General features: G+C 46.8%; 1 protein-coding gene across 1 annotated transcript in view; it reads left to right on the top strand.

Annotated features, from left to right (window-relative positions):
* tmtc1 (transmembrane O-mannosyltransferase targeting cadherins 1) overlaps positions 1-27,015 on the top strand; it is a 175,121-nt gene that overhangs the window by 92,043 nt on the left and 56,063 nt on the right. The window contains exons 7-10 of the mRNA XM_038780874.1: positions 11,553-11,674; positions 16,709-16,876; positions 24,985-25,098; positions 26,139-26,282. Of these exons, the coding sequence (XP_038636802.1) occupies positions 11,553-11,674; positions 16,709-16,876; positions 24,985-25,098; positions 26,139-26,282 (548 nt within the window). The remainder of the gene's footprint in view (positions 1-11,552; positions 11,675-16,708; positions 16,877-24,984; positions 25,099-26,138; positions 26,283-27,015) is intronic.

Genomic DNA, 27,015 nt, shown 5'->3' with positions numbered 1-27,015 from the left:
GTTACATTTTCCTCCAAATCATTTATATATATTACGAACAGCAAAGATCCCAGCGGAACAGCTCTAGCCACAGCCCTCCAATCAGAAAAGCACCCTTCCATTGCTACTCTCTGCTTCTATGACTGAGCCAGTTCTGGATCCATCTTGCCAGCTCACCTCATATGAAAAAAATGAAAATTGCTTATTGTCACGAGTAGGCTTCAATGAAGTTACTGTGAAAAGCCCCTAGTCGCCACATTCTGGTGCCTGTTTGGGGAGGCTGGTACGGGTCCCGTGTGACTTCACCTTTTGTACCAGTCTGCCATGAGGGACCTTGTCAAAGGCCTAACTGAAGTCCATATAGACAACATCCACTGCCCTACCTGCATCAATCATCTTTGTGACCTCCTCGAAAAACTCTATCAAGATAGTGAGACAGGACCTCCCCTTCACAAAACCATGCTGCCTCTCACTAATAGCTTTGTTAATAGCTTCTGTACTGCTGTCCTCTGCAGCAACGGCAGCAGAGAGACTGCTATGCCAGAGTGGGGCTCCCGAGTCACACCTGCCTATATGTAACACAGAGTTGACCACCATCAGTTTAGGAGAGGACAGACTGCCACCACTGCCTTCATAGAAGAATGCATTCTTTCACCTCTCCTCATATTTCAATCCATATGAAAGACAAGCTCTGCGAAACTTTTTCATTACAACTAAATAATTAACTACGGGCAAAGTGAGAAGCATTTACAAAGGAGTCAGAGATGGTCTTGCATGAAAAGTGTAATTTAGTGAAGAGCTTCTCGTTAATTGGATAAGGAAACAGTGATTGGGAATAGATAGTCTGCAGGTTTTCATGGCATCCAGTTACTCACTGTCTTTCTCATTAGCTGCTGTATCACAATGTAAATGTGCGGCTTCAGTAGGAGATAATGAATCTCCATATTCCACATGTTGAGGATGCTTGTAGATTGCAAATGCTGCTTACTTATTAGAAGATTGATGATGATATTGAGCGCTGACATTCTGAATGGTGTCAAGCTTCAGATGAAAACGAATGTGAATCCTTTTCTTTTTCTGACCCTATCTTCCTCTCCTCTCAATTACATCGATTATTTGCTCAGGTACTGTTCCCAAATCCCTTTTCCAAGTGACTATTATCCACACCCGAGGCTGTACCAGAGTGTTAGCATTCCCAGCATCTGATTTGACCCTCAGACACATAACCTCTCCAACGCCAAGGTGTCCTACTTTCACCTCTATAATATTGTCCTTGCCTCAGTTCATCAGGTGTGCCTCAGGGATCGGTGCTGGGTCCACTGTTATTTGTTATATATATATATATATATATATATATTAGTGATTTGGATGAGAATATAGGAGGCATGGTTAGAAAATTTGCAGATGTCACCAAGATTGATGGCATAGTGGATAGTGAATAAGGTTATATAAGATTGCAACAGGATGTTGATTAATTGGGCCAGTAGGCCGATGAATGGCAGCTGGAGTTTAGACCATAAGACCATAAGACATAGGAGCAGAATTCGGCCACTTGGCCCATCGAGTCTGCTCCGCCATTCAATCATGGCTGATATTTTCTCATCCCCATTCTCCTGCTTTCTCCACATAACCCCTGATCCCCTTATTAATCAAGAACCTATCTATCTCTGTGTTAAAGTCACTCAGTGAATTGGCCTCCACAGCCTTCTGCAGTAAAGAGTTCCACAGATTCACCACCCTCTGGCTGAAGAAATTCCTCCTCATCTCTGTTTTAAAGGATCGTCCCTTTAGTCTGAGATGGTGTCCTCTGGTTCTAGTTTTTCCTACAAGTGGAAAGATCCTCTCCATGTCCACTATATCCAGGCCTCGCAGTACATAGAACATAGAACAGTACAGCACAGAACAGGCCCTTCGGCCCTCGATGTTGTGCCGAACAATGATCACCCCACTTAAACCCACATACCCGTAACCCAACAATCCCCCCATTAACCTTACACTACGGGCAATTTAGCATGGCCAATCCACCTAACCCGCACATCTTTTGGACTGTGGGAGGAAACCGGATCACCCGGAGGAAACCCACGCACACACGGGGAGGACGTGCAGACTCCACACAGACAGTGACCCAGCCGGGAATCGAACCTGGGACCCTGGAGCTGTGAAGCATTGATGCTAACCACCATGCTACCGTGAGGCCCCATCGTGGCAAATACAATGTGGAAAAGTATCTTGTAAGTTTCAATAAGATCCCCTCGCATACTTCTGAACTCCAACGAGTACAGACCCAGAGTCCTCAAACGTTCCTTATATTCTATGACAAGTTCTTCATTCCAGGGATCATTCTTGTGAACCTCCTCTGGACCCTTTCCAAGGCCAGCACATCCTTCCTTAAATACGGGGCCCAAAACTGCTCACAATGCTCCAAATGGGGTCTGACCAGAGCCTTATACAGCCTCAGAAATACATCCCTGGTCTTGTATTCTAGCCCTCTTGACATGAATGCTAACATTGCATTTGCCTTCTTAACTGCCGACTGAACCTGCAGATTAACCTCAAGAGAATCGTGAACAAGGACTCCCAAGTCTCTTTGTGCTTCTGAAAATAGTTTATGCCTAAATTCCTCCTTCCAAAGTTTATAACCTCACACTTTTCCACATTGTATTTGCCACGTCATTGCCCACTCTCTTAGCTTTTCCAAATCCTTCTACAGCCCCCTTGCTTCCTCAATACTACCTGGCCCTCTACAGATCTTTATATCATCTGCAAACCTAGCAACAGTGCCTTCAGTTCCTTCTTCCAGATCATTAATGTATATTGTAAAAAGTTATGGTCCCAGCACAGACCCCTGAGGCACACGACTCGTCACCGGCTGCCATCCTGAAAAAGACTCCTTTATCCCCAGTCTTTGCCTTCTGCCAGTCAGCCAATGCTCTATCCATGTCAAGATCTTACCCTGAACAACATGAACTCTTAACTTATTTAACAATCTCCTATGCGGCACCTTGCCAAAGGCCTTCTGGAAATCTAAATAAATCGCGTCCTCTAGTTCTGCTTTGTCTAACTTCCTTGTTACCTCCTCAAAGAACTCTAACAGATTTGTCAGACACAACCTCCCTTTGACAAAGCTGTGCTGACTCAGTCCTATTTTACCATGCACTTCCAAGTGCTTTGCGATCTCATCTTTAGTAACAGACTCTAAAATCTTACCAATGACCGAAGTCAGGCTAACCGGCCTATAATTTCCCATCTTCTGCCTCCCTCCCTTCTTAAAGCGTAGTGTTACATTAGTCACCTTCCAGTCCTCTGGGACCCTTCCTGCCTCCAGTGATTCCTGAAAGATCATCACTAATGCCTCCACAAGGTCCTCAGCTATCTCTTTTAGGACCCTGGAGTGTAGTCCATCCGGTCCAGGTGACTTATTCACCTTCAGACCTTTCAGTTTCCCCAGAACCTTCTCCTTAGTAATGGTCACTGCACTGACCTCTGCCCCCTGGTTCTCCTGGAGCTCTGGCATCCCACTGGTGTCTTCCACCGTGAAGACTGATGCAAAGTAACTATCCAGTTCGTCTGCAGTTTCTTTGTTTCCTATTATTACTTCTCCAGCCACATTTTCTAGTGGTCCAATGTCTATTATTGCCTGTCTCTTACCTTTTATATATTGAAAAAATCTCTTCCTATCTTCCTTTATATTACTAGCTAGCTTGCACTCATACTTCATCTTCTCCCCCCTTATTGCTTTTTAGTTGTCCTCTGCTCGCTTTTAAAGGCTTCCCAATCCGCTGGTTTCCCACTAATCCTTGCCACTTTGTATGCTTTTTCTTTAGCTTTTATGCTGTCCTTGACATCCCTCGTCGGCCACGGATGCCTTTCCCGCCCCTTAGCATGTTTCCTCCTCCTTGGGATAAATTTCTGTTGTGCCTCCCTAATAACCCCCAAAAACTCCTGCCATTGCTGTTCCACTGTCTTCCCTGCTCGGCTCCTTTTCCAATCAACTCTGGCCAGCTCCTCCCTCATGTCTTCGTAGTTACCCTTTTTTAATTGTAATACTGTTACATCTGATTCCAGCTTCTCCCTCACAAACTGCAGGGTAAATTCTATCATATTGTGGTCACTGATCCCCAAGGGTTCCTTCATCTTAAGTTCCCTAATCAAGTCTGCCTCATTACACATCGCCAAATCCAGAATTGACTGTTCTGTAGTAGGCTCTGTCACAAGCTGCTCCAAAAAACCATCTCTTAGACATTCCACAATTCCATTTCTTAGGATCCAATACCAACCTGATTTTCTCAGTCCTTTGGGGCCTCACGGTAGCATGGTGGTTAGCATAAATGCTTCACAGCTCCAGGGTCCCAGGTTCGATTCCCGGCTGGGTCACTGTCTGTGTGGAGTCTGCACGTCCTCCCCGTGTGTGCGTGGGTTTCCTCCGGGTGCTCCGGTTTCCTCCCACAGTCCAAAGATGTGCGGGTTAGGTGGATTGGCCATGCTAAATTGCCCGTAGTGTAAAGTTAATGGGGGGATTGTTGGGTTACGGGTATACGGGTTACGTGGGTTTAAGTAGGGTGATCATTGCTCGGCACAACATCGAGGGCCGAAGGGCCTGTTCTGTGCTGTACTGTTCTATGTTCTAAACCTGCACATTGAAGTCCCCATGATTATTGTAATATCGCCTTTTTTACATGTCTTTTCTATCTCCTGATTTTTTTTTTTTCTGCCCCACATCCTAACTACTGCTAGGAGGCCTGTATCAGGATCTTTTTACCTTTGCGATTCCTCAACTCTACCCACAGAGATTTTATGCCTTCTGATCCTTCTGATACGAACGCTGCCCATCTGCCTGTCCTTTCGATAGGACATATATCCTTGGATATTTAGATCCCAGCCCTGATCCCCTTGCAGCCACGTTTCTGTGATGCCCACAACATGTACCGGTCAATTTCAATGTGCGCAACAAGCTCATTTACCTTGTTCTGTATACTGCGCGCATTTAGGTACAACACCCTCAAAACACATTGGCCACCTCCATTTTCACACTCTCCTCAGTCATTGTACCCTGTACTGTGGCCCTTTTTGATTTTTGACTATGGCTTCTCTGCCTTACACTTTCCCCCTTACTGCTTTTTGTTTCTTGCCCCGTTTTATTTCCCTCCGACTTCTTGCATCGGTTCCCATCACCCTACCACGTTAGTTTATACCCTCCGCAACAGCACTAGCAAACTAGTTTAATTTGGATAAATGTGAGGTGATGCAATTTGGTAGATCAAATCAGGGCAGGACCTACTCAATTAATAGTAGGGAGTTGGGGAGAGTTACAGAAAAAAGAGATGTAGGAATACAGGCTAATAGCTTTTTGAAGGCGGAGTCGCAGGTGGACAGGGCGATGAAGAAGGCATTCAGCATGCTAGGTTTTATTGGTCAGAATATTGAATACAGGAGTTGGGACATCTTGTTGTAGTTGTACAAGACATTGGTAAGACCACACATAGAATACTGTGTTCAGTTCTGGCCATCCTATTATAGGAAGGATATTGTTAAACTAGAAAGAGTGCAGAAGACATTTACGAGGATGCGACCATGACTTGATGGTCTGAGGGGCTGGATAGGCTGAGGCTTTTTTTTCGCTGGAGTATAAAAGGCTTAGGGGTGAGCTTATAGAGGTCTATAAAATAATGAGGAGCATAGATAAGTAGATAGTCAACATTTTTTCCCAAAGGTAGAGGAGTCTAGAACTAGAGGGCATAGATTTAAGGTGAGAGGGGAGAGATACAAAAGAGATCAGAGAGGAAATTTCATCACACAGGGGGTGGTGAGCATCTGGAATGAGCTGCCAGAGGCAGTGGTAGGGGCGGGTACAATTTTTTCCTTTAAAAAAGTTAGTTACATGGGCAGGGTGGATATAGAGGGATATGGGCTAAATGAGGGCAAGTGAGACTAGATTAGTGATAGATACTGGGCGACATGGACAAGCTGGGCCGAAGGGCCTGTTTCCATGCTGTAAATATATATGACTCTATCTGCTACAGAAACTCTTCAGACTCGACTATTCTAATGCTCTCCTCACTGGTCCCCTGTGTGGGAGTTGCACCAGCTAAGTGATGGTACACAGATCCCAAGCTCTGTGCCGTCACCGTTCCGGGATTCGATCCACCTCCATAACCTTAGGTGGCAGAGTTTTGGATGAACTTGAGTCCTAACTCACACCAACTCCAGTTCATCCATTACCCCTATGCTTGCTGATCTATGCTGTATACAGGTCTTGCAGAATCTTGGTTTCAATACAGTAAAGTCGCCGTAGTCCCAGATGACCATAGGTTGCTTTCCCATTGAGGAGGGGGAAGAGCTGACTGGTGGCGATTTAACCTGAGGATCACCACATCTCGGGCAAGGGGCAGGTTCATGAATAACCTCAACCGGGTTTGGAATTGAACCCACTCTGTTGGCGTCGCTCTGCATCGCGAACCAGCCGTCCAGCCAACTGAGCTAAACCGGATACAAGGCACTGTAAAAATTCTGATAATGTCCTTTTGTTATGACCATTGACATTAAAAATTGACAGGCAATTTACTTTCTTAATCTTGTCCTTGAGCCTTTCGATAGCAAGCTGGAGCTCTGGCTAACTTTCACCTCCCTAATTTGCAATGAAGTCAAAGTTTGTTCATTTGGCAAATCACAAGCTATGAGCTCATTCTGGTTTCAAGGTCGGCTTCTGTATAATGTCAAATCTTCTTTCCTTCCACCAAATCCCCTGAAAATGCATCTTCCTCATCTGAAGAGAGGACCAGGCCATCAGCTCCCCAGCCTGCACTGAAATGCCTGACACAGGGAGGGTAGGTTGACTGTAACACAGGGCAGCATCTCTTCCCTCCTTCCCAGGGGAGAGTGCGGAGACATTAGCTTGTGCGTTCGCCTGTCAGTAAAGTGGTCAGGAAATCTATGTGAGCTCGCACACCTGGGTTACGTTTCTTCTAGCAAGATCTGATGGCAAAGCAACATAGATTATGATTGTGAAAGCTTTCGAATCTTCTACAGGTTGATGTTATAACCTGCGATCAATCATAGAATCTACACTGCAGAAGTAGGCCATTCTGCCTATTGAGTCCATACCGGCCCTTGGAAAGAGCACGCCACCCAAACCCACATCTCCACCCTTCCCTGTAACCCAATAACCCCACGTAACCTTTTTATTTGGGACACTAAGGGCAATTTCGCGTGGCCAATCCACCTAACCTGTATATCTTTCGACTGTGGGAGGAAACCGGAGCACCCGGAGGAAACCCATGCAGACACGGGGAGAACATGCAGACTCAGCACAGACTCAAGTAACCCAAGCCGGGAATTGAACCTGGGACTATGGAGCTGCGAAGCAACTGCTACTGTGCTGCCCCAATCAGTGGCAATGTCTACTGTCTGTCTTTCTCTCTTTTTCTATTGTGTCTGTCTCTATTACAATGTGCCTTAGTGTTCCTCTCTATTTATCTTTTTGTGTTTCTTTTTGCCTCACTCTTTGTGTCTATTTTGCTCTTTTTCACTGTGTATTTCTCTCTCTCTCGCGCTCTCGTTCTCTCTGTCAGCATAATTCTGCACCATAACCGAGTGTGAGTTTGGATCATTTCTGGGTCCTGACTCCACTCTACTGTCAGGACGCTTCCCTGTGATACCTTCCTTTTAAATTAATAAGAGCCGCCTCAGGGTCCCCTGAGTGGGCCTGCAGCCTTGGAAGGGTTGAGTACCACTTCCTGAGGGAGTTCTCCCAGCTGTGCCCTGCTGATCACAGTTACCTCCAGCAGGCTTGGGCCTATCAGGGTCCCATCTGCCATTGTGATAATTCCAGTGATGAGCCCATGCAGCCCGCAAAGGAGAATTTTATTCTTCTGATTAGTTACCCATCACTGCCAGGTTCTGCAGGTGATGACGCATGGGAAGAACGCCCAGAGATGGGGACACACCATCCCACTGAGCCTGATGCCTCCACCTCTGACATTCCTCCTGCTCCCAACTTCAAGCCCAACTCATGCAGGGCCAGGAGGATTCTGCTCTTTGCCTTTCTCTTTCTCTCTCTCTTTCCTGTCTCTCCCTTCTCTCGCTCCAGTCGTATTTATATGGCATCTTTCATGCGAACAGACCTACCTGGGCAATTTACAGGAAGATGTAAAAGACCTGACTGGAAATGGGAAATGGTGAATTGGGGGGCGGGGGGGGGGGGGGGGGGGGGGGGGGGGGTAGTGTTTCAGAGAGGATGGGCAACACACAACCAATGGTAGGTGGGATCTACACCAAATAGACGAGACCAGGATTCTTTTTTTACTCTTTTTGCGGGGGGGGGGGGGGGGGGGTCCTTTGGCAAGGCCAGCATTTATTGCCCACCCCTATCTGCCCTTAAGCTGACTGGCTTTCTAGGCCATTTCGGAGGGCAGTTGAGAGGCAACTGCATTGCTGGGGTTACATGTAGGCCAGACTGAGTAAGGACGACAGACTTCCTTCTCTAAAGAGTGCTGGTGAACCAGATGATTTTTTTTCCAGCATAATTACTGCGGCTCGTTTTCGATTCCAGATTTACTCAAAATCCGGCAGCTGCCTTGGCAGGGGTTGAACCCGTGTCCTCCGTGCATTAGCTTGGGTCCTGGGATTGCTGGTTCAGTGAAGTGACCAACTGCACCGCCACCATCTCCCCTGAACGAGTGCAATCTTCTCGTTAGTGTTAATGTAACCCTACTTGTGACACTAATAAATAGTTTTATTATTATTGTCAAGAGGGGTTGCCCTGCAGTAAATGTTGCGGATAGTTGAAATATCGCACGGTGGGGAAGGCTGCACTAACGTGTCTCTGGTTAATGCAGCACCCATTCGTAAATTTCCTCGACTGTATTTCTAGTGGTTTAATTGATTGCGGACAAACGCCTGTGATGGAGCGCATCTTAAATCTTCCAGCGCTCCCCAGCAAAAGTCAATATCCGCAAGTATGGAGTCTCTGGAGCTGAAATCCAATCTTCAAGCTTCAGTGCCAGCAGCACAGCAAGAGAGCTTTACGCAGTCCCTGTAATAAGAGTCGGTTTCTGGGAGCTCTACCCGCTGAAGTGACAAGTCTTTCATTGCCTCCACAAGCTACCTGCCAAGTCTGGCTTAACTGAACCTGAAGATTACAGTGCCAAGCAGATTGATAATAAAAGTGACTGATGGAGCTTGTCGCCGAGCCCAGACGTGGCTGGCGCGCGCGGGTGGCATTTCTGAGAAGGGGGGGGGTCTAAGGTGAAAGTAGTTATTCAGTAAAAATAAATATCTTTAACCTTGAGACATTTGCTGCTGCTGTTCAATGAAACTGAGCTCCGAGATGGTGAATTCCTATTGGTTTGGAATGTGTACACAGGGCAACTGGATATTGTACAAAGACTCATTAAAGTTTAACAGCACAGAAGGCTGCTCTGAGGGACAGCTAGCCTTTCGATCTCAATCTCACTCTCTATACCCAGTATACATTTTTAATTTCCATTGGTCCTCCACTTGCGTGTTTTGAATTCTGATTCCACCTCTGGTTTCTGGTAGGGGGGGGGGGGGGGTAACCACCTTCTGCGTACCTCATGTCATGACCAGGTAAAAGGCATTTCCCTGTATGTGAGCAAGAATGTGTGCATGTGTTGCCCCTTTTAATGTGTGGATGCTGAACACTTAGAAGGGGCAGCACGGTGGCGCAGTGGTGAAAACTGCTGCCTCACGGCGCTGAGGACCCGGTTTGATCCCGGCCGTGGGTCACTATCCGTGTGGCGTTTGCACATTCTCCCCGTGTCTGCGTGTCTCACCCCCACAACCCAAAAAGATGTGCAGGCTAGGTGGATTGGCCATGTTAAATTGCCCTTAATTGGGAACAAATAATTGGGTACTCTAAATTTTAAAAAAAATTTAAATTAACCAGCAGCAAAGCTTTATTCTAAAACATGATAAAGATTGCTTTCTTAAAAAACTACTGCTGAAAGCACTTCAGTAAAGAGATTACATTATTACCTAAAATGCAGATACAATGGTTAAAATGCAGATAAAGGAAACAAGATAAATTTCAAATCAGTCTCTGAACTTGTTGCTCGAATTCCTGGTTTCTGAAATGAAGTGGTTGGCATTTGAGGCTCTGTTTAGCAGCTGTGTTTAAAAAAAATAAATTTAGAGTACCCAATTATTCATCTTTTCCAATTAAAGAACAATTTAACGTGGCCAATCCACCTAACCAGCACATCTTTGGGTTGTGGGGGTAAGACCCACGCAGTCATGGGGAGACTGTGCAAACTCCACACGGACAGTGACCGTGAGCCGGGATTCGAACCGGGGTCCTCAGCGCTGTAGGCTGCAGTGCTAACCACTGTGCCGCGTGCCGCCCTTTTTAAGCAGCTGTGTTGGTCTTTGCCTTTTTAAGGTGGATTCTTCAGGTTTTGGGAGCGAGGGTGGACTTTGCGTTCATCGTTAATCCTGCGGTTACAGCACTTGCAGACTGCCTGGACTCTTTCAGCAGAACAGCAGTTAATTAGTTAATACCTTTTACTAGTTTGACTCCCAGTGACAGGGAGAAAGCCTCTCTGATCATGTCTGTCAGAGTTCTACCTGGAGGTTCTGCATACCTAGCTTTCGCAGGTTGTCTTCATCACTACCAAGAATAAAATGGCTGCTATGTTAATTCCGATGAATTGTTGTTCCACCTGGAAAAGAGGTGAATTGCGTTGAGGTTCTTTGAAGTCCCTTCCTGTCCCCGTTCTCTCTGAAGCCAAGGAGTTTTCGTACCTTTTTAAAAAAAAAAAAGTACAATAGACATCTCTGGAGGAGATGTGATTCCAGAGGATTCCAGAGTTCCAGCAATACATATTAATAAGTCGTACGAGAGGATAGTCGCACTAGAAGTAGCTCGAGGAGCATTCACTTATTCGTTACCGTTTGTATCACAGTTTGTTAGTTATCTTTCCACGTGTTCATTTTGTTAATAAACTGTGTTACTAGCCAAAGAACTAGATGTTTTGTGTGCATCCTTATTACGGCCACAACGCAGAACATAACAATTAGTACAGTGTGGTTGTCAGTAAAGCTGGGCAGGAAAATAAACCTTTGGAGACCATGCTATATTGGTGGCATTGCTCTGGGTTGGTCCAGCTCAGGGGCTTGGTTAAAGATCTTGCCTTCAAAGGGTGGGGATCTGGCAGGTTTGGCCAACGTGGACCAGTCAGACAGAGCAAAGCTTTGTTTGTCTTGCCAACGTTGGCACAGCGGGGGCTCAGAATCACAGGCTATGAGTTCATCTCTTGACTTCAAGCTGAGTACAGGACTGAGGGAGTGCTGCACCATCAGAGGGACAGTACTGAGGGAGTTCTGCATTGCCTGAGCAGCCACCGTTCAGGTGAAACATTTAAACGAGGCCCTAACCTTGATCTGGACTCTCCCACTGGAGGAAATAATAAACATATTTCATTGTGATGAGGTGACTGGGTTACAAAGAAGTGTGTGAATAAATCGATGTGTGGCGTCTTCCTTGACGTTTCCCCGCAAATCGTCAAATTTATCAATGACTTGACAGTTTTCTCCCCTCTTCCCCCTCTCCCCTGCAGAAACTGAGGCACAGAGAGGTTTTAGTGGGCTTGCTGTTCCTCGTCTTCCCATTCATTCCTGCCAGCAACCTGTTTTTCAGGGTGGGGTTCGTGGTGGCGGAGCGCGTGCTGTACATGCCCAGGTAAGGACTGCCTGATGAGCTGCTGTCGCGCTCTACGAAACGGGTCTCGAGGGAACAGGCTGGCGGTAACCTCGTGCTTCTTTGGAGTAATGTACGTGTGTGGCTTGAGCTGCGCAGGGTGGTGGGGAGATTGAGGGGGATTTAGCTCAAGTGGTGGAGAGCTTACTTTGCTTGTGAGAGGTAATAGGAATGGTGTCCCCATTCGCCACTTCGATTTGGGCAGCACAGTGGCACAGCGGTTAGCACTGCTGCCGCACAGTGCTAAGGACCTAGATTCAATTCCGGTCACTGTCTGTGTGGAGTTTACACTTTCTCCCTCTATCTGTATGGGTTTCCTACGGGTGTTCCTGTTTCCTCCCACAGTCCAAAGATGTGAGGTGGATTGGCCATACTGAATTGTCCCTTAGTGTCCAGGGGATGCGCAGTATTGATTACAGGGATGGGACAGGAGAGTGGGCTCGGGTAGGGTGCTCTTTCAGAGATCGGTGCAGACTCAATGGGCCAAATGGCCTCCTTCTGCACTGTAGGGTTCTCCAAACAGTGCATGAAATAATTTTTGGTGAAAGATTCTGAGTTCCAGCAGAGGAGGGGTCGATAGCAGGAAGATGGGGGCGGCAAGGGGGCGACAGGCAGAGGGCATTTCTACAGCTGTTTGAAGAACTGCAGGATTTGATGTACCTATTTAGCAGGCCCGGTTCCAAATGGTGCTGATGACTGAATGTTAATGTGAGTGTTTGGAATTGGTAGGAAGTGACAGCAGAGCATATGGAATTAGGTCAAACATTAGCCGTGATCCCATTAAATGGCAGAACAAAGCTCAAGAGGTTAAATGACAATCTCCTGTTCCTAAGTCCCTAAATTATAAAGGAGGGGGCCTGCCACTCAATTCCTTATGGATCTTCACACCAGAGATTGGAAACATACGAACAAGAGGAGGCCAGTGAACCTTGGAGTCTACACTGCCATTCATGTACATCATGTCCAATCTATACCACCGCTCCATTTATCCTTTTTTCAATATTCCTTACCTAACAAAAATGGATGAATCTCAGTCTTGAAAAGTTCAGTTTCCCAGCATCCAAATCCAAGTGGGGAAAAAGTTCCAGAGTCTACTGTGCTTTGTGTGAAAGAGCATTTCCCGCTTTCAGTCTCAAAGAGTCGTGCTCCAATTTTAAGATTATGCTCTTTGGATCTGTAACAGTCTTCCTTTTCAGATAATCCATAGAATCCCTATACCTCAGAAGGTGGCCATTCGGCCCATCGGATCTGCATTGACCCTCCAAAAGAGAACTCCACCGAGACCCACTCCCCCACCCTATTCCTGTAACCCTGCACATTGATCATGGCCAGCCCACCTAACCTGCACATCTGTGGACTGCGGGAGGAAACCGCAGGAAACCCATGCAATCAAACCCAGGGCCCTGGCACTGTGAGGCAGCAATTCGATCCCGGCCCGGGTCACTGTCCGTGGGGAGTTTGCACATTCTCCCCACATATGCGTGGGTTTCACCCCACAACCCAGAGATGTGCAGGCTAGGTGGATTGGCCACGCTAAATTGGGTACTCCAAATTTATAATAAAAAGTAAAAAAGATTTAAGTCTGACCCAGGAAGGTTTCTTCAAAGCTATCTATTTACACTATCTACATGATCAGTTACTACCTCAATCCATCCCATTTGTGTACAGATCATTCAATATTCTCCACAGAATCTCTAACACAATGTCACTGCTCCATCATACACATCACTATCTCATTACCATAACTATTAACCCATTGGGATACTTGGGACCGAACACTCTGATCGTTGCTTTTGGTCATCTGCCCTGGCCTCTCATGTGGCTTGGAGTCAGGAATGCTAATTTTAAATTTTGTCAGGTGTCAGGGTACTCTATGTATCGCGATGTTGTATGAAGGTAAGTTGTTGTTGGAGGAGAATAGAGAGGCAGAGGGGAGTGAGGCCATGCAGCTATGTGAGCAGGAGGATGGGAGTATTCAAATTGAAGCGTAGCTGGGTGATGAGTGGATGTGGATTGGTGAGCGGAGGACCGGTGGCTGGATGGGACTGGCTGCAAATTACAACTAGGGTGCAGAGCTTGGGAGTAATTGAATCTCGTTGGGGACAAGAGAGTGGGTTCTGGGAGAGGATAGAATAGTGGCCTGTGCAATCGTAGCTCTACAGTGCTAATGTTTACAGGTAGTCCAGGGTCTGGTGTACAGATTTTGATGTGGCCCATGTGTGATGGTGGTTCCCAGAACAGGATTATACAGCCGTTTTTCTGATTTCATGTGATTTAGCTAGAAATGTTACACAATGCTCATATAGAAATATATCATCCTCAAATTGCCCAGGAAGATCCCCCCACCCCCTCAATCCTGTAACCTCCCCTAGCCTTGTCCTTCTTTCTGATTCTTGCCTCTGGTGCACATTGGTGGTCGTGCACTTAGTTATCCAGATCCTAATGAATTCCCTCCTTACTCCTCCTCGTCTCTCGATCGTTCTCCCTCCATCTCTGACTGAACTCTTCATCACTGCTGCTAGTACCTCATTCTTTCCTCGCCATCATCCAAGTCTGATTATGCTTGTGTGAACCTCCCTGGCTTGTCTTCTTGCATTAAAGCCATGATGGCACAGTGGTTAGCACTGCTGTCTCACAGCACCAGGGACCCGGGTTCAATTTCCACCCCGGTTGACTGTGGAGTCTGCATTCTCTCCATGTCTGCGTGGGTTTCCTCCGGGTGCTCTGGTTTCCTCCCAAAGTCCAACAATGTGCAGGTGAAGTGGATTGACAGTGATAAATTGCCACTTAGTGTCTAAAGGATGTGCAGGTTAGGTGGAGTTGCAGGGATAGGGGTGGGCCAAGGTAGGATGCTCTTTCGAAGGGCCACCCCGGGAAACATGCTTCCCAACAATCAACTATACAGTCTGTACAGATTTTTCCCCTTTTTCACCCCCCCCAACCCCATCCACAACGAGCAGCCCCTCAAACACGGGCACAAACATCCCCCACCTTTCCTCAAACCCCCCCTGAAGAGCCCCTGAACTCATACTTTATCTTCTCTAATCGCAGGAAGTCGTACAGATCACCCAACCAAGCCGCTACCTCCGGTGGCGATGCCGACTGCCACTCTGGCAAAACTTAGCGTCGTGCAATCAGAGAGGCGAAGGCCAAGACATCGGCCTTCCTCCTCTCCATGAGCTGCGGCTTCTCTGAGACCCAAAATATCGTCACCTCCGGGTCCGGGTCCACTTCCTCTTCCACTATCCTGGCTAAGACCGCGAACACTCCCGCCCAGGATCTTCCCAATTTTTCGCAACCTCAACACATGTGCGTGTGATTCGCTGGCCCCCGCCCGCACCTCTCGCACTCGTCTGCTACCCCCTGAAAGAACCCACTCATTCTCGCCTGAGTCATATGCACCCTGTGCACCACCTTAAACTGTATCAGGCTCATCCTTGCACAAGAGAAGGTCCCGTTTAACCTGCGCAGTGCCTCACTCCAAACTCCCCAATTGATCTCCCCTCCCAACTCCGCTTCCCATTTCTCCTTGATCTTCACCACCCACTCGCCTCCCTGCTCCCCCAGCCACTTATATATATCCCCAATTCTTCCCTCCCCTTCCACATACGGAAGCAGCAGTCGCTCCAGCAGGGTGTATCCCGGCAATCTAGGGAATCCCTTCCAACATTTTGCGCAAAGTCCCTAACCTGCAGATACCTGAACTCTCTCCCCCTTGGCAGCTCTACCCTCTCCCTTAGCTCCTCCAGACTGACAAACCCTTCCTCCAAATACAGATCACTCATCTTGACCAGCCCCACTTCCCTCCACCTCCTGTATACACTATCCATCCTCCATCCCCCCCCCCCCCCCCCCCCCCCCCCCGGCTCAAACCCATGATTCTCACACAGCTGCATGAGCACCGACAGCCTTTCCACCCTAAAATGCCTCCTCAGCTGATTCCATATCTTCACCGTGGACTGCACCACTGGGCTCCCTGAATACCTACTCGGAGCCATTGGCAATGCTGCCATCACCATAGCCCTCAAACTAGACCCTCCTCCATCCTAACCCACTCTACCCTTTCTCATTCCTACCACCGCCGCACCTTGTCCACATTCGCCACCTAATAATAATGAAGCAAGTTTGGAACGCTAACCCCCCTTTGCTCCCTCTGCCTCTATAGCACGGTCCTTCCCACCCACGGCACCTTCCCCGCCTGTACAAAGTCAGAAATGATTGTGCCCACTTTCCGAAAAAATGCCTTTGGTATAAAGATCGGGAGAACTCGAAAGATAAACAAGAACCTCGGCAGAATTTTCAGTTTCACCGCTTGGACCGTCCCTAGCCTCCTCCACTAGCTTTGTTAAGTTCCACTTATGGATCCCGTCCATTCCCTTGCTACCTGAATCCCCAAAGACCTAAACCTATCCCTCGCTACCATAAATGCCAACCCCCCTAAATTAGCCCGCTGTGCCAGCTCATTCACTGGGAATACCTTGCTTTTTCCTACATTCAGCTTGCACCCTGAGAACCCTCCAAACCACTCCAGCAGGCCCATAATCCTTCCCACACTCTCCAACGGATCCAAAACATACAGCAGGATCAGTATGGAGCATTACCCGATGCTCCCTCTGTCCCCTCATGATCCCTCGCCACTCTGCCGACCCCCTGAGAGCCATCGCCAACAGCTCTATGGCCAGTGCAAACAGCAGTGGTAACAGCAGGAACCCCTGTGTAAGTCAAAGCTTTGTGAGCTCATATCATTCATCCTCACCCTAGCCTATGGTGCCACATACAGCTACCGCACCCATGCCACAAATCTTGACCCATGCCACAAATCTTGGCCCAAACCCAAACCTTGCACTGTAGGAAATCTATATAAATTTTATTTGTTGTTGCTGTAGGGCAAAATATAAATGCTGTGCGCCGTTGTTATATATTGGGGGTTGGGGAGGTTATATTCCAGTGTGTTAATGTGCCTCTCTCTTCCCCCCCTCACCCCCCCCACCCCACCGCTCCCCTTTTTGTCTTCAGTATGGGATACTGCATCCTTGTTGTCCATGGCTTGAACCGATTATGTGGAGTTCTGAGTAAGTGGGGAACGAGCGTCGTCACTGTGTCCACCCTGCTCGTCCTGGGACTGTTCTTCTGGAAAACCCTGAAGCAGAATGAGGTGTGGCTCTCCAGGGAATCTCTGTTCAGGTAAGAGGGGTTAGATCAGGACTGACACTGCCATGGAGCCTGGACCTCTTCACAAAGGAGATCAGCAGAGGGAAATTTGACCATTTCTTTTTTTTTTGAGTAAATGTGCTTTAAACTAAAGAGCATACTAATAACGTTTTGGTTTAAGCACAGGTTTTGTTTTTCACAATTGGAATGAGATTTGTGATCCAAAAGAGTGAACATACCCCCAAATCCATTATACTGCCCTTCTTCCTCCGGTTCCCTCTGGGAATGTGTTGGGTGGGACTTCTCTGTCAGTTGTCGTACGCCTCTGACTCCAGCAGATCCTACAGAGTTGGGCTGACTTAGATGTTGCCATTTTTGCAGCTTTCATCTTGTCCGGCTTGGCTTGTGTTGCGGGGGGTGGGGGGGGGGGGGGGGGGGGGGGGGCGGATTCCGCCTGGGCAGACGTGGGGGATATCAGCACATATCACATCGTGGCTTGGAGGAAAATTTACTTTCCTCAATTTGACCGCCACCCCTTCCCCACAATTCCTTCCTTAGCACACATTCAGAATGGAAAGCACTCGTGATGGGAAGTGGTTTACATACCCCCCCCCCCCGGCGCCAAGCCCCTTCCGCGCCGGCCGGCACGGCGCAAACCACTCCGGCGCCGGCCTAGCCCCGGAAGGTGTGGAGGATTCCGCACCTTTGGGGCGGCCCGACGCCGGAGTCGTTACGCCACTCCCCGGCCCGCCGGGTAGGGGAGAATCCTGCCCTTAGAGTCTGGAAATCTTACTATTTCCTTCTTGAATACATCCAGTGACTTGGCCTCCACAGCCTTTAGTGGTAGGGAATCCGGCAGGTTCACCAGCCCCTGAGTGAAGAAGTGTTTCCTCATCTTAGCCCTAAATGACCCATCCCAAATCCTGAGACTGCAACTCCTTGTTCTAGACCCTCAGCCAGAGGAAACATCAATCCTGCACCCAGCTTGTCCAGCCCTGACTATACGGTTCAGTTGGATCCCCTCTCATTCCTCTCATACCAGTGAATGCAGGCCCAACTTACCCAATCTCTCCTCAAACGACTCTGGCCCCTCCTATTTGATCCCAGACTGTCCCAATTCAGTCGGCTAAAGAAAATTCATGTCGGTGCATTTGGGTTTATTTCTAGGGCAGAGATGTGACCAAAAATAAGAAAGAAGTGTTTGCAAAAAGCCATGAAAAAGTGGATGAGGTTAGGCCGGAATTGGGAGTAAGATGTGGAGGCCATGACATTCACGCATGTAAAGAAACGGATGGAGTGAGTTCAGGGTCGATAAGGTTTGGATGAGAAGGTTAAGGAACGAACGGGAGGAGATTGTGAAGGATGGCAACAGCCGATGAACTGCTTCACTTAAGTTGGGGGGGCACCACTAATAACAGAGCGTGAATTTACAATCATCCCAAAAAACAGAAGCCAAGAGGGGAAAAGAAAGCATCAGGGGCTGGTGAAGCATCATTAGGGCAGCACGGTAGCATGGTGGTTAGCATCAATGCTTCACAGCTCCAGGGTTCCAGGTTCGATTCCCGGCTGGGTCACTGTCTGTGCGGAGTCTGCACGTCCTCCCCGTGTGTGCGTGGGTTTCCTCCGGGTACTCTGGTTTCCTCCCACAGTCCAAAGATGTGCGGGTTAGGTGGATTGGCCAGGCTAAATTGCCCTTAGTGTCCTAAAAAATAATGTTAATGGGGGTTGTTGGGTTACTGGTATAGGGTGGATACGTGGGCTTGAGTGGGGTGATCATTGCTCGGCACAACATTGAGGGCCGAAGGGCCTGTTCTGTGTTGTACTGTTCTAATTCTAATTCTAATTACGTAGAGGGTAATTGGATGGTGGCACTCTCCTTGTGCACCATTACTGAAGCAGAGTCTTTTTTTTAAGAAGGAAATTATACATTTGCTTGAAAAAGAGGACAGTAAAAGCAATGAGGCATGTGCAGGAGAATGGGATTGGACTGCATGGGTAATGTGGGAACAATTGGTGGCCAGATTTAATGGCCTGTTTCTATGTTAGGATTTTTTATCTTCAGGTAAGATTCTCCATTAACAGCTAAACAGTAAATTTAAGAAAGTAGCGCACACTTGAGTAGAGTCTCAGAAGCTCCTTCCCTACAGTTTTCTCCCTTTCTCATTTCTTCTGAACAGCATAGGCCAGTTCTTCATTAAAGCGTTGCCAGTGTCAGCAGAGGCTATGAGGTGTTGTAATATTCTTGCCTGGTGTTCGTGCACACAACGTAGCCTTCAAACAAGGGCGAGGGATGATATCCGCTCTCGCTTTTGTCCTTCCTAGTCCACAGGAGCTGCCGTGGGTAACTGCTCCCTCTCAACAGCAGCCCCAGATGAAATCAGGTGCCTTGGGCTCAAAGTGGGAACTAAACTCTGGGACTGTTATGGTCCGTATGGTCTGGGGTTGGAGACCTACCTCTGAACCATTGGGGCGGCTCAATTGAATTTCACCTTTGTTTTTTTGCGATGTGGACCTCATGATGTGTACTCTTCACGTTCTGTCTTATGCGCTCACCCCTAACCAGTTGGATTGTGCTTCATGTCGTCATATTGTGGCTCAACCTTCTCATAAAAAGGATAATAATTTATAATTAAAACAGAAAATGCTGGAAAAACTCAGCAGATCTGGCAGCATCTGCAGAGAGCAAACCAGAACTAACGTTCCAAGTCCGTATGACTCTTCTTTGGAGTTAAAGGTAGGAACGTGATGTATTTTGTACGGTTGAAGAGGGGGTGGAGCAGGTGGAACAAAATTGATAAGGTCAGCAATAGGTGGGAGCTAAGGAGAGATTTTTTGAAATATATATTTTTTTATTAGGATTTTCATTTTTCTTACAATAAACGGAACATAGTAACAAAACAAATCAGTGCAAAACAGGTAAAAAAACAAAACAAGAGTTATAGCAAACATAGTGATTACCAAGACACCAAGGTATGCTGAAGGGACCAGCGCCTCTAGTTTATATCATGGATTAATTCAACAACAGATTAACAAATTGAGTGGGGGGAAAGGAAGAACAGTTCAGGATGCACGCTTTTTTGCATTGCGATATCAGACTAACAAAATGAAATGAATTAGCTCGTGGAAATCCCAACAGGAGCAGGTCAGCCAAGGTGGAGCCTATGAATGTAAGATGGGGGGTCTCATACTTTACGGAATGCATCAGACTTCGAATCGATCACAGATGTCAGCAACTCCATAGGGCTGCATTCCATTATTAGCCTATGCCAGTTTTGACTTGAAGGATATTTGTCACGATTCCAGGAGCATAGATATTGCACACCCTCTTTTCGTTGAGTATCAGTAATTTTCCCATGTGGAAGACCCAGAATGAGGAACACAGGATTAGACTCCGAGGCTCTATTAAAAAATGTTTTCCAGCTCCTTGACTACACCAGACCAGTGGGATTGAATCTTAACACAGGTCCATAAATAATGTATGTAATCACGACAACCAGGCACTTTAGGCACAACGGGGATATAGCAGGATCAAGCCTTTGTCTAAGACTAGGCGTTCTGTGCAGACGATGGAGTATCTTGAACTGGATCTCCTTCATTTTATTGCAAACCAACATTTTATCGGCATAGTCCCATATATTACCCTGTGTCAGCATGGTAGCACAGTGGTTAGCACAGTTGCTTCACAGCTCCAGGGTCCCAGGTTCAATTCCCGGTTTGGGTCACCGGAGGCTGCACGTTCTCCCTGTGTCTGCGTGGGTTTCCTCCGGGTGCTCCGGTTTCCTCCCACAATCCAAAGATGTGCAGGTTAGGTGGATTGGCCATGATAAATTGCCCTTAGTGGCCGAGAAAGCTTAGGTGGGGTTACTGTTACGGGGATAGGGTGGAGGCGTGGGCTTAAGTGGCGTGCTCTTTCCAAGAGCTGGTGCAAACTCAATAGGCCGAATGGCCTCCTTCTGCACTGTAAATTCTATGATTGTGCCTATGATGTCGCTACATCAATATCGATTGCAAGACTGCATATCACCTGGTGTCCTAATGCAGGATCTAGAATTTAAGGTATCAAAGAACTTACTAATTAATTGTTTCGGCTTTCTATCAGGGAAATTGAGGAGTCAAGGCAGAAAGTTGTCTTCTGAAGGATAAAGTCTCTAAGTTGTGAATATTTTTTAAAAAGGCACATCTTGGGATGAAAACTGTTGATGTAACTGCTCAAAGGATGACACAGAAGTATCTCAGAACAAGTCTCCCAACCTACAAATGCCTCTTAGTGCTGATTCCATGGCTGATTAGACCAGGTGGAAAGTCTGGACTGCCCTGGCTAGGAGAGAGCAGAAGTCAGTTTAGATCCCCCTTCTAGTTGACGGAGAAATCTCCATGCTCTAAGAGTATTAATAATAGGATTATCACACTTAACAGAAACTGCCTTAAAGTCACCATAGAATAACAAGATCTGTAGAGGGTAAACTGACTGGTTTGATTCAATATCGAGCAAAATAGATGAAGGCTCCTTTCTAACCCAATCCCTCATAAACTTTAACTGGGAGGTCAGCTGATATTGCCTAATATTTGGGACACCCAAACCTGACTTAGCCCCTGAAGCTGGAGCTTAACACATAAAAGGTGCGGTTTCTTGTTCGAGATAATTGAACTAATCATTCTGTTACCTCAATTCCTTATCTCAATCAATAAGGGGGAAGAAGATGAAGTATGAGTGCAAGCTAGCTAGAATATAAAGGAAGGTAGGAAGAGTATTTTTCAATAAAGGAGAAGGTTATGGGGAAACTGAAAGGTCTGAAGTTGGATAGGTCACCTGGACCGGATGGACTACATAATGTATACAAAATACATGATGTATTTCATTTGCCGCTTCATTGCCCACTCTTCTAGCTTATCCAAATCCTTCTGCAGCCCTCTTGCTTCCTCAATACTACCTGTTCCTCTACAGATCTTTGTATCATCTGCAAACATAGCAACAGTGCCTTCAGTTCCTCCTTCCAGATCATTAATGTATATTGTGAAAAGTTGTTGTCCCAGCACCGACCCCTGAGGAACACCATTAGTCACCTCAGCTATCTCTACATAAAAGAGACAGCTGAGGAGATTGTGGAGGCACTGGTGATGATCTTTCAGGTATCACTGGAGCAGGAAGGGTCCCAGAGGACTGGAAAGTGGCTAATGTAACACCACTGTTTAAGGAGGGAGGGAGGCAGAAAACGGGAAATTATAGGTCAGTTAGCCTGACTTCGGTCATTGGTAAGATTGTAGAGTCTGTTATTAAAGATGAGATCGCAAAGTACTTGGAAGTACATTGTAAAGTAGGACTGAGTCAAAGGGAGGTCATGTCTGACAAATCTGTTCGAGTTCTTTGAGGAGGTAACAAGGAGGTTAGATAAAGGACAACCAGTGGATGTGATTTATTTACATTTCCAGAAGGCCTTTAATAAGGTGCCACATAGGAGACTGTGAAATAAGTTAAAAGACCATGGTCTTTAAGGGTAAGATCCTGGCATGGATAGAGGATTGGCTGACTGGCAGAAGGCATAGTGGGGATAAAGGGGTCTTTTTCAAGATGGCAGCCGGTGACTAATGGTGTTCCTCAGGGGTCGGTGCTGGGACAACAACTTTTCACAATATACATTAATGATCTGGAAGGAGGAACTGAAGGCACTGTTGCTATGTTTGCAGATGATACGAAGATCTGTAGAGGGACAGGTAGTATTGAGGAAGCAAGAGGGCTGCAGAAGGATTTGGATAAGCTAGAAGAGTGGGCAATGAAGCGGCAAATGAAATACAATGTGGAAAAATGTGAGGTTTGGCAGGTGGAATTTAGGCATAGACTATTTTCTAAATGAGGAAATGATTAGGAAATCAGAAGCACAATGGGACTTGGGAGTCCTTGTTCACGATTTTCTTAAGGTTAATGTGCAGGTTCATTCGGCAGTTAAGAAGGCAAATGCAATGTTAGCATTCATGTCAAGAGACTAGAATACAAAGCCAGGGCCTGTACTTCTGAGGCTGTATAAGGCTCTGGGCAGACTCCATTTGGAGTATTGTGAGCAGTTTTGGGCCCCATATCTAAGGAAGGATGTGCTGGCCTTGGAAAGGGTCCAGAGGATGTTCACAAGAATGATCATTGGAATGAAGAACTTGACGTATGAAGAATGGTTGAGGACTCTGGGTCTGTACTCGTTGGAGTTTAGAAGGATGAGGAGGGGGATCTTATTGAAACTTCCAGGATACTGCGAGGCCTGGAGAGAGTGGACGTGGAGAGGATGTTTCCACTTGTAGGAAAAGCTAGAACCAGAGGACGCCATCTCAGACTAAAGGGACGATCCTTTAAAATAGATGAGCAGAAATTTCTTCAGCCAGAGGGTGGTGAATCTGTGGAACTCTTTGCCGCAGAAGGCTGTGGAGGCCAAATCACTGTGTGTCTTTTATGACCGAAATAGATAGGTTCTTGATTAATAAGGGAATCAGGGGTTATGGGGAGAAGGCAGGAGAATGGGGATGAGAAAATATCAGCCATGATTGAATGCAGAGCAGATTCGATGGGCCGAGTGGCCTAATTCTGCTCCTTCTGTCTTATGGTCTTATGTTGATTTCCTTAACAGCTCTAGCCGACAGTAGTATCGGCAGCATCTTCAGGGACTACATAATCCAGAAAACACGTTCATTTTTTCAGGGCATTCCTTCCCAGCTAAGAAACCGGCAGGGCCGACCAATAAGTTAAATCCCACCCAATAGATGCAATCAACTGAGGGAAATAGGCCCCATGTAACTGCCCGAAGGAAGGGATACTTGTGCTGCCTCCCCCACGTTCTAGTCCCACTATTACGAGATCTTTTCTGATGGCCTCCGCCAGTGGTTCAATAACCAATGCAAAGAACAAGGTGGATAGAGGATACCAGTGTCTAATTCCTCTCTGGAGCGCAAAACCCTTTGACCTTAAACCATTTGTGAGCACAGCCACCCACAAGGCCTTTGATATAAAACTTGAATCCACTTTAATGTAATCCTCTCTCAACCCGAATCTCCGTAACGTATACACCAAATAATTCCAGTCAACCTGGTCAAAAGGCTTTTCCGCATCCAGGGAGATCAGCAGTCCATCCAATGCCCGTTTCTGAAAAGCCTGAATCACATTCAGGAGTCTTTGAACATTGTTACTGGCGAATCTGCCCGAAGGAGAGATTTGACAACAATGTCATGGGCACAAGACAAAGGGAGTGTTACTGGTTAAAGTGTTAAAGACTAAAGAAGGTACTGATAGTGGCAAAAAAGGGAGATAGCAGAATGTGTTGATACCAGAACAAGGACCTCGGCTCCCTGAAAGCAAAACGTAAGAACAAGTGACAAATGGCCTTGGGAAGGTGGGGTTGGGACCAAAAGGAATGGATTACAAAAGGGCCTCAAGATGGGGAAAAGAGTTCATTGTCTGAGGTTGTTGAGCTCAACATTAAACCCAGAAGGCTGTAAAGTGCCTAATCGGAAGGGTCCCCTGTTCACTACCATTTGGTTGCTGCTGTTACCTTTTCTGGATAAGGTTTTTCATTGGTGCACACTGGTGTTAACATGCGGTAGTAATGTGTGGTGTACGATAGCACAGTGGTTAGCACAGTTACTTCACAGTGCCAGGTTCGATTCCGGCTTGGGTCACTGTCTGTGCGGAGTCTGCACCTTCTCCCCGTGTCTGCGTGGGTTTCCTCCGGGTGCTCCGGTTTCCTCCCACAATTCCCGAAAGACATGCTTGTTAGATGAATTGGACATTCTGAATTCTCCTCTGTGTACCTGAACAGGTGCCGGAGTGTGGCAACTAGGGGATTTTCACAATAACTTGATTGCAGTGTTAATGTAAGCCTACTTGTGACAATAATAAAGATTATTATTATGTATAATGTGAAAGGGAGAACAGTGAAAGTGTCCCTGATGTCGTCTTTGAACCATAAGAAAATCTTGATTTTGCTCTCCGAATTAATTCCTGGTGTTAACATGTAATTGTGGACACTTGTGTTAAGAGTCAGTTTGTTGAATAGTTTGGAATATCCATTGTAATTATGGAATGTAATGAGGTTGATAATTTCCAATAAAACGCACCCTGAGACAGTAATTCAAGTTGGTTATTTCCCGGACTGTGTCTACAGATCTGGAGTTCAGACTTTGCCCCTTAACGCCAAGGTGCACTACAACTATGCCAACTTTCTGAAAGACTATGGTCGCCATGACGAAGCCGTTTACCATTACAAAACAGCTCTGAGGTAAGCAGCAAAGTCCATGTTTTCCTTGCTCTATTTGCCTAACCCTTGGTCTTCAGACTTGAAACACTTCCTGCAACAAAAGGGCTGAAGGGGCTTGGCTCAGTGTTCAAAGTTTGTCGTCTGGAGCGACTGTGCTTGGCTCGACTCCAACTCCTTTGTTGCTTCCTGATGCAGGGCAGTACAAAAAAAAGTTACCATAGCTACACCTTTATTCCGTTTAGAATGAGGTGGCCCGCTGCCGTTCTGAGCAGAGTTTTATGTACTCTTGTGCCTTGTTTTCTGCTTTGTGGCTGCTTGTCAAGAGATTGGTTTTCGGTCTGGCATACCAGACAAGACAGTGTAACCCAGGCCTGATGGTCTGCAAGAAGCCGAAAGGGAAGGCACATAGCACCGTATCAAGGCCTCAGGATGTCCAAAAGCATTTAGCAACCAGTGAATTATTCTTGCAGCGGCATCACTCTTAATTTGTAGGCCAGGCACTGCAGCTATGTGCACATTGCAGCCCCGGAAATCGCGCTAATGATGGCTGGAATTTTCCGGCCATACGCTGGTGGCGGGATTCTCCAGTCTTCCCAGCAGCCCCCCCCCCCACCAACGTCCATGGGTTTCCTGGCAGTGTGAGGTGGCTTCAATCCCACCACCAGCGAATGGCGCGCTGCCGAGAATCCCGCCCAGTGACTGTGCAGTTAATCTGGCTTTGGTGGTTTTGATGAGGAAGAAATATTAGTCAGACCGCCTGGGAATAGGTGTAATCTTCTTTGAATAGTGCCAGGGGATCCTATTCTCATACGCAAGTTTACATACGGTTAAATACAGTTGAAAATTGTTGTATTTACATAGGATGTACAGCATAGGAGCATAGACTAGTGAAAAGAGCCTTCGCTTGTTCAGTTCTTCCTGATGGGCAATCATACAGATTAAATGTCTCGACAGCATGCTCTCAATCCCTTGACATTGTTGTGTTGTGTCTGATGACGGATTTACAGGACTAATATTCCTTCTTTTCTCTGTTGGGGCTCTTCAATCTGTGGCCCTGCTAGGTTGTATCCGCGTCATGCCAGTGCGCTGAACAATCTTGGCACGTTGACCAAGGATGTTTCCGAGGCAGAAGTCCACTATAGCCAGGCCTTGGAGTTGAACCCGCAGCATAACCGTGCGCTCTTCAACCTGGGGAATCTGTTAAAGTAAGTGCAAAGATTTGACCTGCGCTTTGGAGAGTTTTGGGAAGTTGGGGTGTAAAATGTTTTGGTCTGCATTAAAATGTTGTTATCACGACTGCAAGTGGTCTCGCTAAATGGTGATTTATTAACTGTTCCAACCTCTCATTAAACAATGGTATGGTTGTGGTGAATGTATTACGGCAACCATTCACCACTGTATTACATTACATTGCATTGTATCATGTTGATGCCCTTGTGGGCTCTGCCCCCTCGGGGGAGGTATGTAGATCTGCTGCCCTGTAGACGGCTCTCAGTACAGAGCAGTCGCAGGCAGGCACAGTTCTAGCTGATTAAAACCACTGTTCACTTCAACTCTCCGTCTCGTGTGAATTGATGGTCGCATCAATGGTCTAGGGGTTGTCAGATGAATGTTCATTATTAACTGATAACTTTGCCTGATGATTCAACCAGCAGTTTGAATAAACATCTCGTATAACCTGTGCCTCTGAGCGTTGTGAACTGAATTTAAGTTCGCAGCAATGCCCGAATATAAATTGAACCTTAATGTTTTCCGAGTCAGACAAGCCATGAGAATTGCTCTTTGTCCCAGTTGAGTCCCCTGGTGCTTCTTCAATGAGCAGCTTCCACTATACTGGCCCCAAAACCTGCTTGTGCTCAGCAACAGTGAACTCCTGCGAGTGTAAAACCCAGTATTGTGAATCCAGATATCCTAGTTTGTTGCCAAGGCAATGGAATA

Source organism: Scyliorhinus canicula, chromosome 20 (assembly GCF_902713615.1).
Source record: "Scyliorhinus canicula chromosome 20, sScyCan1.1, whole genome shotgun sequence".
Taxonomy (NCBI): Eukaryota; Metazoa; Chordata; class Chondrichthyes; order Carcharhiniformes; family Scyliorhinidae; genus Scyliorhinus; species Scyliorhinus canicula.
The sequence above is the reverse complement of the archived record's forward strand: the minus strand, read 5'-3'. Positions and strand labels throughout refer to the sequence as shown.